At 38.3% G+C, this 13,231-nt stretch overlaps 1 protein-coding gene across 3 annotated transcripts in view; it reads left to right on the forward strand.

Annotated features, from left to right (window-relative positions):
* myot (myotilin) overlaps window positions 1–13,231 on the forward strand; it is a 33,338-nt gene that overhangs the window by 3,294 nt on the left and 16,813 nt on the right. For all 3 annotated transcript variants that reach the window (XM_077235681.1, XM_077235683.1, XM_077235682.1), the window contains exons 3-8: window positions 1,490–1,637; window positions 4,722–4,778; window positions 4,869–5,010; window positions 6,108–6,131; window positions 6,244–6,363; window positions 7,614–7,770. In XM_077235681.1, coding sequence (XP_077091796.1) covers window positions 1,490–1,637; window positions 4,722–4,778; window positions 4,869–5,010; window positions 6,108–6,131; window positions 6,244–6,363; window positions 7,614–7,770 — 648 coding nt within the window. The remainder of the gene's footprint in view (window positions 1–1,489; window positions 1,638–4,721; window positions 4,779–4,868; window positions 5,011–6,107; window positions 6,132–6,243; window positions 6,364–7,613; window positions 7,771–13,231) is intronic.

Genomic DNA, 13,231 nt, shown 5'->3' on the forward strand with positions numbered 1-13,231 from the left:
ATGTAGTTAATTAATATTAGTTAGTACTTCAATGTATAATTACACTGTAACAGGGACCCATTAAATGGAAAGTGGAAAGATGGAAAGTGTAACCGAAATACTGTATAGTGCACAAGTTGTGTGATTCCACTTTCATATACTTTTATGATGTTTGTTTTTATTGTTTTAAGAAAAAAAGTGACCAGCACAGTTTCAGTTATAGACTTCTGTAAACTTCTGTAACAGTACACATGTATGAAATGACACATAAATGCGCAGTTCCTCACAATGCAATGTCGTTTATTATAAATTTGATTAAAGTCCCCCAGTGATAAAAATCAAGTTTTTAATGTTGTTTATATGTATATGATGTGTTTTTAATATGCTTTAAGACAATCCATGTGCAAATTCATAAGTCAGCATTTTCTCCTTAAAACTGCAGTGATCAAAAGACAGTCTCAAAAACGCGGCTTGAAATCGCTGGTGTTTCTGACATCACAAACTACCTTGTAACCAATCAGATCAGTGTGCCAACGGGCTTTAGCATATCATTAACTATGACTGTTCTGAAGAAGGGGAGTCTCGAGAGAAGTCAGATTATCCCAGTATACTTTTCTGTTGATATGAAAAATCAGGTAGATTTAGCAATATAGAGGATGTATGATGTATATTAAGATGTAATGATCAACTACATGCTGTTCTGTGTTGTTTAAAGCGTTTCTAAGGAATCTGAGGCAGCGGTCTGACTCTGAGATGGCGAACGGGAACATGGTTCATGTAACAATAGCAACACACTATTAGCTGTTTGATAACATAGTCAAGCAAAAGGCTAATCATATTAGTTACCGTTATATGTAAGACGTGCAGCGTTTACTTCAGTATGTTGGCCGAGTGAATCTGTGAGCTGGCGTGAGCGGGCAATTGATGTTGAAAAGACATCAAATTGATGTCAAAATCAACATCAAAAAACAGGTCAAATATGCAAATCAAATTGACATCAAAACCAATCCATGACATTTGATGTAAACTGAATGTCAAACATATTGACCAGCATATACATAAACCAATTTCAATGTGGGTATTAACTTTCTGTTTTCACCAAATTACCACTGGAAGACATTGCCATTCAAACTGACCTTAAAATTAAATGTACTATCTTGATCAAGTCTTGACTAACTTTTGACGTGGAATTGATATTAAGGTGCCCGTGGAGGCGGGGCTAGCATATTCATAAAACCACCTATACTGAATGAGGCAAGGGTGTAGAGTTAAATTGAAGCTATTTTAAGGAATGAAGACATTTTTGTCACAGGAAGAAACATTTAAATATGTAATTTTGGTGATCAGCAATGAGTTTTAAGGGATAAAATGATTGACTTGGGGGACTTTAACAATTAGTTCTGTAGATTTCTCCATCTTAAAGCTTTAATGGTTATATGTGAATTTTAAATGAATTATGTCATACTTGTTTTGTCATAAACTTTACGACGCTAATTTCTAACTCTTTCAGGGTTCCGAAAAAAACATCAACTATGTCCCTAACTATATCATCATGTTCCCGTGAAACATCCTCCTCCTCTTCATCATCATCTTCCTCAACAGTGCTTCAGCAGAGACACTCCACTTTAGTACAGCCTCTCTGCATCAGTCCTCAAATGGTATAAATCATAAATATATAGATCAAGTGATCTCTGGTTTCAGAGTTGATAGGTATGATAGGTAATCAGAGTTGTTGAAGGAACTTGAATGAAGTGAAGCCTCTGCCATTGTAGGGTATTAAGGACTGTAGACGGTTGACTTTAACCAATCTGCCATTTTAGGGTTGACTAATCTAATCTGAAAATTATGAGCTGTCTTTAATCTTCGCTGAAACTCTTTCTTTACCAAAATGTTTTTATTGTTGTCTTTAAATGTGTGATGCAGGTATATAAGAGTGTCCTCCTCAGGGTTTGCTCTTTTATGTAATTCTTTGTGATTTATAAATGAATTGCTTGCTAATGCTGTGCACTAAGGCCAACACCGCTTTACACCGCTAATCAAGTCCTTCAGGCTTATTTGAAACCTCGGGTATGTGTGTTGTTGGAGCAGGTTAGAAAACTAAACTGAGTTTTGCACCCCTGCTCTCAAATCATCAGGATCTTTGCCTGGCCGTACAACATGTACAAAGTACAATAGTTGTTTTTTTATTATCAGTTTCCACATTCAAGCATTAAAGAGAAGTGTACGTTTTTAAAAAAGTGATAAAGAACTCTAACATGAATCCTCCATTTTTATTCAACCAAAGCACAGTGAGTTGTGGGCCAACTCTTGTGTTAGCTGTCAAAGCCGGGCTATTCAGTTCAGTTCTGTTCCTAATCAAAGTTTAGTTCCAGTCCTAATCAAACATGCCCGCCTGTAATAACCAAGTAATCCTAAAGACCTTGATTAGCTGGATTTGATGTGTTTAATTATTTGAAACTAAATTCTGGAAGGAAAGGAAAAAATAGTCCTGCCCTGCGTTTAAATTTGAATGGATCTGCACTACAACAATCCTCCAGATAAAGCAGACCACCCCGGTATCTTTGGTAAACTCATTTCAGCACAATGTGATCTGGGAGGGTTTCCACCGATCCCCTTTAAAGAAAGTACAATGATGTGCATATCAGATCAATACGGGTTGTGATTTGTCCCACATTTTACACACCTACACATAGTTAAACAAACACATAAGGATTTTGCAGTGTCAAGAATACTAATAGCAAATATAGTAAAGAAATCAATTTCACAAGAAGTAGTCGAGAAGCGCATTTGCGCGTGATTGCATTTTAGCATCTTAGTTATGGAGATACTCTCTGCGGGACAGTGTCTCTCCAGGACCTCTGTAGTGTCTGATGATGAGACTCTTTGACCAAATGCGAAGTGCTACAGTATACAGGTCCTTCTCAAAAAATTAGCATATTGTGATAAAGTTCATTATTTTCCATAATGTAATGATAAAAATTAAACTTTCATATATTTTAGATTCATTGCACACCAACTGAAATATTTCAGGTCTTTTATTGTTTTAATACTGATGATTTTGGCATACAGCTCATGAAAACCCAAAATTCCTATCTCAAAAAATTAGCATATTTCATCCGACCAATAAAAGAAGTGTTTTTAATACAAAAAAACTCAACCTTCAAATAATTATGTTCAGTTATGCACTCAATACTTGGTGAGGAATCCTTTTGCAGAAATGACTGCTTCAATGCGGCGTGGCATGGAGGCAATCAGCCTGTGGCACTGCTGAGGTGTTATGGAGGCCCAGGATGCTTCGATAGCGGCCTTAAGCTCATCCAGAGTGTTGGGTCTTGCGTCTCTCAACTTTCTCTTCACAATATCCCACAGATTCTCTATGGGGTTCAGGTCAGGAGAGTTGGCAGGCCAATTGAGCACAGTAATACCATGGTCAGTAAACCATTTACCAGTGGTTTTGGCACTGTGAGCAGGTGCCAGGTCGTGCTGAAAAATGAAATCTTCATCTCCATAAAGCTTTTCAGCAGATGGAAGCATGAAGTGCTCCAAAATCTCCTGATAGCTAGCTGCATTGACCCTGCCCTTGATAAAACACAGTGCACTAACACCAGCGGCTGACATGGCACCCCAGACCATCACTGACTGTGGGTACTTGACACTGGACTTCAGGCATTTTGGCATTTCCTTCTCCCCAGTCTTCCTCCAGACTCTGGCACCTTGATTTCCGAATGACATGCAAAATTTGCTTTCATCCGAAAAAAGTACTTTGGACCACTGAGCAACAGTCCAGTGCTGCTTCTCTGTAGCCCAGGTCAGGCACATCTGCCGCTGTTTCTGGTTCAAAAGTGGCTTGACCTGGGGAATGCGGCACCTGTAGCCCATTTCCTGCACACGCCTGTGCACGGTGGCTCTGGATGTTTCTACTCCTGACTCAGTCCACTGCTTCCGCAGGTCCCCCAAGGTCTGGAATCGGTCCTTCTCCACAATCTTCCTCAGGGTCCGGTCACCTCTTCTTGTTGTGCAGCGTTTTTTGCCACACTTTTTCCTTCCCACAGACTTCCCACTGAGGTGCCTTGATACAGCACTCTGGGAACAGCCTATTTGTTCAGAAATGTCTCTCTGTGTCTTACCCTCTTGCTTGAGGGTGTCAATGATGGCCTTCTGGACAGCAGTCAGGTCGGCAGTCTTACCCATGATTGCGGTTTTGAGTAATGAAACAGGCTGGGAGTTTTTAAAAGCCTCAGGAATCTTTTGCAGGTGTTTAGAGTTAATTAGTTGATTCAGATGATTAGGTTAAAAGCTCGTTTAGAGACCCTTTTCATGATATGCTAATTTTTTGAGATAGGAATTTTGGGTTTTCATGAGCTGTATGCCAAAATCATCAGTATTAAAACAATAAAAGACCTAAAATATTTCAGTTGGTGTGCAATCAATCTAAAATATATGAAAGTTTAATTTTTATCATTACATTATGGAAAATAATTAACTTTATCACAATATGCTAATTTTTTGAGAAGGGCCCTGTATTTGGCATCTGTGCACCGCTAAACAGTCAGTTATCAAACGTGTTGTTTTTCAGCTGGAGGAAGTAGAGACATTAGGAATTCAAATTTTCGTGAATGAAAAAAATTGTCATAGTGAATTGAATGTTCTTAAATATGCCAGTATGTTTTATATGTGTATATTTTATATACCGTACTTCTAGCCTAAACAGATTGTTGATCTGTGCTTTTGTCATGGTTCAGGTTCAGAACTCAAATCATGGTTCAGGAAATGCTGGAGTTTCTCCAACATATGTCAAGGTAATAAACAATAACATAAGCCTGAAGGTGACTGGATCAGTATCAGGTTGTGATTTGACGCTGATCTCTGATGTGGTTGTGTCCTGACAGCGTCTCCATGACGTGAGCACTGTGAAGGGGCAGCTGGTGGTCCTGGAGTGCCGGATCAGAGGGACTCCTCCACTGCAGATCTCCTGGTTCAGAGAGAATGAGCAAATCCTTGATTCGGCTGACTTCCGTATTCTTAGAAAGAGTGAGTGGAAGATAGCATTATTTGACATGTACTCGTTAGTTTAAAGGAATAGCTCACCCCAAAATGAAAATGCTGTCAATGAAAGTAATCTTTACGCAGCTCTTTTCATACAATAACAAATCATAGTGACCATGTCTGGGAAGCTCTAAAAAGAAAATAAAAGAAAAATACACCATAAAATTAGTCGATATATATACCAGGGGTCTCCAACACGTCGCTCGCGAGCTACCAGTAGCTTGTGGCCTGATTGTTGGTAGCTCATCAAGGGGCCAGTTGACATACCGCATCTTTTGTATGCTCAAGTTCGTTATTTCAAATGTAGGCGCACGGCAAGCGCACTCGTAATTGAAGCGACGCACTCATTTTTTCCAGGCAAAGCGATATGAAAAAATCTCTCAACTCATCTGAATGCCACAAGCACCCCGCAGGTCATGTGACAAGAACCTACTAATCAGCTTCACCCTTTCTGTAACAACATTGAAAGCTCAGTCAAAATGAAGGATGAGGGTGCACCCAAACACTACGGGTATTTTTCTCTTCTCCGTAAAAAAATCTTGTAGCAGAGCCACAGTAATCCATTAGCTACTTAAACTTCTTTGTAACGACAGACGCCACGCGGAAAATCGGACCGAAAAGATAAGCTAATGTGCACTGTAAATGTCAGTAATTTATCTTTGACTCTTTCTTTTTATAAAAATGATTTAAAAGCTGAAATATGTGAGGTTTATCTTTTTATAAAACCTTTTTTGTCAACTTTATTTGAACTTGTACGTTAGTAGATAACATGTTGCAAGACACTCCTTTAAAATCTGGCCATAATTTTTAATGTTATTATTTTAATGTTTATGTAAACATTTGGATTCACTATTCAAAAATATTCTTAAAAAATGTTTTGGTATAAGTGACACTTTGGCATTCCTGCACTATTTTTAACCTGAATACAAATTATGGAAAATACGACCATATACTACACTATACTTAATTTTTCAAGAAATTTCATTTGAACTATTGTTTTAAAGATAATAATAGGTATATATCACCTTCCATACATGTCAATAAACTAAAACTGTTTCTTACTTTATTTTTGTCCTTGTCAGAGGCAAGTTCAGCTTCTGTTCCTGGTGAGTAGACATTTCTCTCAAATGGATGGTGCATAAAGGGATGGACTTATTCGTCTTTTGAGAGATAAACAAACGAGTTAAAAGCCTGACGAATGTGTTTGTTTTATTGCAGAGGAATTGTGCACCCTAGTGATCACAGAGGCTTATCCAGAAGATTCTGGAATATTTAAATGCACAGCATCGAATCAGTTTGGAACAGCAACATGTAGTGCCATGCTTGAAATATATACAGGTAACTTGATTGTTTGATTCAATGCAGGCTTACAAATACAATTTAAATGAATGTATGATGTATATTGTAATGCTGAGTCAGAGGCGTTGAGATCCATTTGCAGAATTTTATTGACACATGCAATAAAGCAGAGAAAAGCAGACATAAAACAGTGCAGGTAGAAGGGCAATCCAAAATCCGTAACAGTACAGAGGCAAGGGTCAGGGCTAGCAGCAAAGGTTCACAGAAACTAGAGTCCAGGCAGAGATCAGAGTACCGGATAAGGACTAGAAACAGGAAATAACGCTTGGTAATGACAGCAGAGCAAATCAAGACTTCGCAAAGTCACGGTGAGAGACAAAGTCCAGATAAAGGGGCAATAATGGAGAACAGGTGACGAAGATGGGGATAATTAGATAAACCAGGCAGGGATGGAGACAGATAATGATCAGAGGGAGAGATGGGAAATGCAGTTCCTTAATATTCCGGAGAGAGGGAACGGATGAGGCCAGAGGGAGGCGCAGCTGAGCGTTCTGTGGCATATATATAATTATATTATTATTTTACAGAAGTACATTATAACACATGAATGGAAAAACACAAAAATAAAAACACACCGCTTCATTTTCTTGACACAACATGATGATGACTCCTGTACACAAAACAAACACAAAAGCCCATGTATTCGATGGTCCCACACAATCTGAACCTCAGTAAGAGTACGCATAACTAGAACACGTGTTATTCTTTTAATTCTACATTCCTCTCCACACTGTTTAATACATTGTACCAAGTTTAAATCCATTCAATGGAATTCTGCAGAAACATAAGGCAGCAGATTCCATTTGGGCCTTATTTTACTGATCCATATGTATATAATTGATCTATTTATCTAAAACGACAAGTGAAGAAACATACTACAATCAATGTTTAAAGGAATAGTTCACTTTTCATCATTTACTCACCCTCAAGTTGTTCCAAACATGCATGACTTTCTTTCTTCTGCTGAACACAAAGGATGATATTTTTGTAGAATGTCAGTAACCAGACAGTTGATGGACCCCATTGACTTCCATAGTAGGGAAAAAAATACTATGGAAGTCAATGGAGCACATCAACTGTCTGGTTACCCTCATTCGTCAAAATATCTTCCTTTGTGTTCAGCAGAAGACAGAAACTCATACAGGTTTGGAACAACTTGAGTAAATGACGACATAATTTTAATTTTGAAGTGAACTAATACTTTAATAATATAATTGTGTTCTTTCAAGACCTAGAGGAGGTTTTGGGAGATGAGGATGAGCCTTCCTCTATAAGCTCAGCTGGACTAGAGCAAGATGAGCATCCCTTGTTACTACAAGAAACACTAATTCCTCCTCCAGAATGGCCTGACAGTTCTGAGGAAGAGACTGCCCCCCCTGCAGCACGGTAGGATATTTGGCATTGCTAGGATTTAAGATGCAGAGGTCAACCAAAGATCAGATTTAAAATCACATTTGGAAAGTACAGTAATGCTACAAAGACATTGTAAAAATAAAAAAGTGGGAAAGTGCAGATGACTTCTTGGCTTGGTTAGGGTTAGGGTCATTTGTTGTCAGACAGGGAGTTCAGAAAGCCAAGAAGTCTAGAAGAAAAAGCTTTGCAGACACTGTTCAAGTTTTTCTCATCTAAGCTGCTTGTGTGCCTGGTCGCACACTTCTGTTGTTGCAAAAAAGAAAAGAAATGATAAATCCTGCGCAGTGGGCAGAAACAAAACATTTGTGTTTTAATTTGATTGCTTTCTAGTGAAGGACAAATAACTGCAGTGTTAAAGGGGTGGTTGATTGCAATTTCACTTTTTTCATTTCAAATAGTGTGTAATGGTGCTGCTGGTTCATGAACAGTATCTGCAAAGTTGCTGCGCTGAAAGTTCAACGTAAGCAGAGATATCGTCTTTTAAAAATCAGGAAGTTTAATGCCTACAAAAACGACTCGAATGGGACTACAACGAGATACTCCCGGGTTTTATACGTAACTAACCCATAACCAACCCTCCCTCTGGAATATGCAAAAAAGGGGGCATGGCCATATTTCTGCTGCTTTGTCGAAGAGGAGAGTTATAGTGGAGAGCAGTAGCCATGCCGTCGAAAGTGTGTTATTTTCACCCAGCTGTCAGGTCTTCTGTGTTCGGGCTTCCTACGGGCGCTGTAGTTCGTCAACAATGGCTACAATTTATGTTTGATTATGTTCCTGAAAATTTAAATCGTAATTTAGCTCTCTGTGCTGCGCATTTTACGGAAGACAGCTTCCAGAATCTCCACGAATTCAACTGTTACTAAAACATGAAGCAGTTCCAACTTTAAAACCAGAGGCAGCAGTTGTTGGGCCACAACCTGTAAGTAAGACTTAATAATTTTAAATGTATTTGCATGTATTATAGACGTAGTGTTTTAGTTTTTATCGAGGACGTAAACAAATGCCAGCGCTGGCTTTAGTAGCCACTTAGTTATGCTATTTCTTGTGTCTATGACAAACACGTACAAACAGTTTGGACCTGAATTTGTAATTATGTACTGATTTTGTAAATGTATTTTCCATGTATACTTTATGATGTAATTTTTCGATTTGATCAAGAACGTAAACCAATGCCAACGCTGTTTGTTTATAGTAGCCAGTTAGTTCGATGATTTTGTGTGTCACACAGATTTTGTGTGTATAAGACAAACGTGTATAGAGTTTAAAAAATTATATGTAATCGCAACAGCAAACTTCAGCTGCTGTTATCAGATGTTTTCACGTTCTGTTGGCATTTTAACACAGTTGCCACATGTACACCTAAAGAAAACGATACACGAGTAAACTAAGTTTTGTGAATAGATAAACGGTTGTTCATTATATCGATAAAACAATAACTTTAAAAAAACGGTATTACTCAGTCATTTATTCAGTTATATTAAATATTTAGTCAGGAGAAAACGGTATCTCAAAAGCTAACAAGCAGCAGTAGCATTTTCAAGTAACAGCATATCGAAATTCTTATATAATAATAGTAGAATAGAATAATAATAATACAAAAATGTACCATTCAGAAACGTTTTGTAAGAGCCGTGTTTGGGGAGGTTATGCTTGACTCTCTTCATTGCCGCTTTCTGGGTCTGATTCTGGCTCAAGCTGATACGGCAGTATTGACACCATTATTTACATTTGACCGGAGCACATGCAACTTTCGGCTGTAAAGGTAATGGGCGTGAAGTTTCCGGACAACGTGCACTATGCAGTTTAGCCAATTACAACACACCGGCCCAACTAACCAATTTGAGCCCATTGCCTGTTTCTGAGGGAGTGGTTTCATAGGATCAGGAAGTCAACCGGTCGTTCAAATTACAGAGGAGAAAGCGGCTTACAACAAAGGTGAAATTTATGAAAAATAAGGCTTTAAAACAAAACAAAACACGAAGACATGTTATATTGCACCCCATAAACACAATCATGCAAAGAAAAAAAGCAGTAAACCACCCCTTTAATGATAGTTTCATTATTATTTAATAAGGAGAATGATCTGAGCCAAATCAGTTGCTGTTGGAATACTTTCATGATTACAGTAGCCAACAAATGAGCTCAATAGGAGAGGCAATGTAAATTAATGGGCAAAACGCATAAAATGTTTGCGTTTTTAGTTGAAAACGGTGTTGTGTACACAGTCCCTAAGTTCAACCTGAAAAGAAGCACAAGGAACAAAGACACTGGAAAGAAAGAAGCAAGAAACCAAACATAACCCTGACACTGGGACGTTTAAATGAGCTCAGTTTATATGCTTTAATTTGTTAATTTTATTTTATATAATCTAATAAAGAATTGATCCCACAAGGGTTTGTTAACTATAAGGCTATAGTTGTTACAGTTATATATAGATTTAAAACAAGAAAGTTAATTCACAAATAAATGTGATCATTCTCGATTTCACAAATAAATGAGATTTGCAATGCAATGAGATCAACATTTGTCGAATGGTGTGCATATTTTTGGATCTCTTCATGTGCATTTCTGTATTCCAAGCTACATGTGGGTTTATAAGTTAGTTCATTGTCTGGTATTGTCTTTATGTACTAGAGTTTGTTCATGCATTTTGATTCTCCTGTTATCGCCTGCGTTTGATTACAGACTTTGTATCAGCACTTCCTTGTGTGTAGTGTGACTAGAACACACCAGAAGCCTGACAACCAATCAGTACCCCTGATAGCCAGCTGCTTGAAATGCTTCTGTGAGTGTTTGTGTAAACACTCTGTGAAGGTTTCTATTTACAACATATTTTTGCAGCTTTGAGCTTTATAGTCAATCACATACATATCTGTGGAGCGCATGATCACAATTGCCAATCAGATGTGCTTAAGTTAGTCAGAATCCGCTCAACACTGCTCAAAACAGCAATAGTTTTTGTTTAGACTTCAGAACGAGTCTTGAAGTGTAAATGCAAAATAATAGACCTTTTTTGTTCATTTTATTACTAACTTTTCAAATCAGTCCCTCAGTGACTTTTCACAAACAGATTTTTAAATATAAAATAATTCTTGCTAGCATTTTGTTTTATGATCTGTCCTGACAGTGGTTTTTTATTTATTTATTTAATAAATAGGATAAGTTTATATTACATACTGTTTCTTGACATTTATTTTGGATCAGTTGGTGGCTACAAAGAACATAAAACCATCCAAGTTAAATGCAATATAGTCTATATCAAACTTTACAAACTTTCAAGTTTACAAACTTTCTAATGGTAAGTATACCTAAATATAATTAGAGATAGTTGGAACAAGTTCCTCAACATTGTTAGAGGTCAGAAATATAGACAAAAGTCATATTTGGGGTTATAGACAAAAGAAATCAGAAATTTCAAGTCAAAAGTTCAAAAGTCAAGTTAAATTATAGAAAAAAATTGTAGCAGGAGATAAAAATATGTTAAATTTGTTCACCTGGAGTTATAATGTCACTAACTCATTTGTTTGAGTTATCCATCTTTTTTCCTACGCACCATGATGCTTTTTACAAATTATGCAACTTCCGTTAAACTGTAAACAATCAGAGAAAGGTTTGTTCTGTGAACGCAATAATTAGCATTATCAAAAACTGGGTACAATGAGATGACATTATTCTACTCAGCCTTCAACCATCCAACATTAACAAGAAAATGTAAAAATGTTAAAGCATCAGCAAATAACAACAGAGCTCTTAGCAGATATTCTTGTCTGATAATAGAACAATAAAGAAATTGTACAGCTCATTCAGTCAAATTGACCGATAAAGATTATTTGAGCTCAACCTTTGAAATAATTTGTTTCAGTCGTTTTGAGTAGAACTTTCCCAAACTGGAAGTGCCTCCCATAATCTAAAAAGCAGTAGGCTGTTAGGAAAAAGGTGAATATAAAACATGCTATGATAATAGATGGTTTCTCTGTTAAGATTTCTCTGTTCTGTTTGAATTGAAAGTCAAAGGCTTCAAGTTGCAAGCAGGAATATACTGTATCTATTGCCCTCTATTCCCATATTTCACTTATCAAAACTATAATGTGGGACATTAGCAGTTGGCTATGAGGCTACCATCAAAGAGTGGAGGCACTAGCTAGACAGCAGTCTTCATATCACAAGAATGTTTGTTTCTTTGTGTTTTGTTTTGGTTTGGTTCTGTTTGCTTGTGTTCTCAATCCTTGTTTGTTTCCATGGTTACTGATTATGTTACGCACATGTCTCTAGTTCTGTTGATTAGTCTCCTTGTGTATTTAAGCCCTGACTTCACCTTAGTTACTTTCCTAGTGTTAACTTTATGTTATAGCCTGTAGTGCTTGGTTTTACCTGGTATTCATTAAAAGTCAGTTTTCGATCTGGCATGCGTCACCCTGGACGTGTCTGTGCCAAGATTGGATGCTGTGCCAAAATGACTCTCCATTCACCATCTGCCTCATGGATGAGGTCAATGCCAGCCCCAATCCAAACCATAGACTGTAGAAAAAGATGCACGACGCAACTTCACTTTCTTCCATTGTAGAAAAGTGAATTCGCCAATGTCCTAATATGGTGTTGAACAACTCATTATGTCGGTGTGAAATAAACAGCTATGGAAATGTAGAAATTAAAATTAAAGCTCCAATCTCCCCCTATATATACCCCGGAAAGTTTAAAAAAACAAACACTTGAATTTACATCAGCGTGATAAAAAAGATACCTAAAATGACAGAAACCATCTTTGGAAAAAAAATTATTTGAAGTGTAATTTGATTTAGTTTGTCTCACATCCCAGTAGATTACATGGAGAGGGCGGGTTTATAACCTATACTGGTCCCAGCCACCTGGGGGCGATCAAAACGTTTTGGCTTCACTTTTCGCGACTTGTGCGGCACACTTGCTCCAAACCCAGATCCCAGCCAGACTACTCCATTTCGTCCCGTCAAACAGTCGGCTCCACCTTGGCTTCTACCTCCCACGGCTTCACCTGAGACAGTTATCCTCACGGCTCCACTGGGCTCCCTCATCCTTCCGGCTCAATCGTCACTCTCCCTACACCATGGACTTCCGGGCCTTCGGCTGAGCCTCGTCCCTCCACCTCTTCGGCTCCATCGGGCTCCTCCTTGGTCCTCGGTCCCACCAGCTACGCTTCAGTCCTCCGGCACCATGGCTCCCCCCTTAGCTGCTCGTCACCGCGGCTTTTCACCTTGGCCTCCAGGACCTTAAGTGTTGACCGGTCTCTGTGTCTCCTTGGCTCCGCCTGGGTCTCCAATTCTCCTGGCTCCACCACTGGTGGTTATATCTCTGACTCCACCCTGGCTCCTCCCACCATCGGTTTCGCCGTGGTCCATTATCCTGGCCGTGCTTTTGGTCATCATCTGGATCCTCCCTCCATCATCTCCTCTGGTGGTTT

The sequence above is a fragment of the Siphateles boraxobius genome, unplaced genomic scaffold, assembly GCF_051911475.1.
Source record: "Siphateles boraxobius isolate OS27281-9 unplaced genomic scaffold, OSU_SipBor_1 2, whole genome shotgun sequence".
In the NCBI taxonomy this organism is placed as follows: Eukaryota; Metazoa; Chordata; class Actinopteri; order Cypriniformes; family Leuciscidae; genus Siphateles; species Siphateles boraxobius.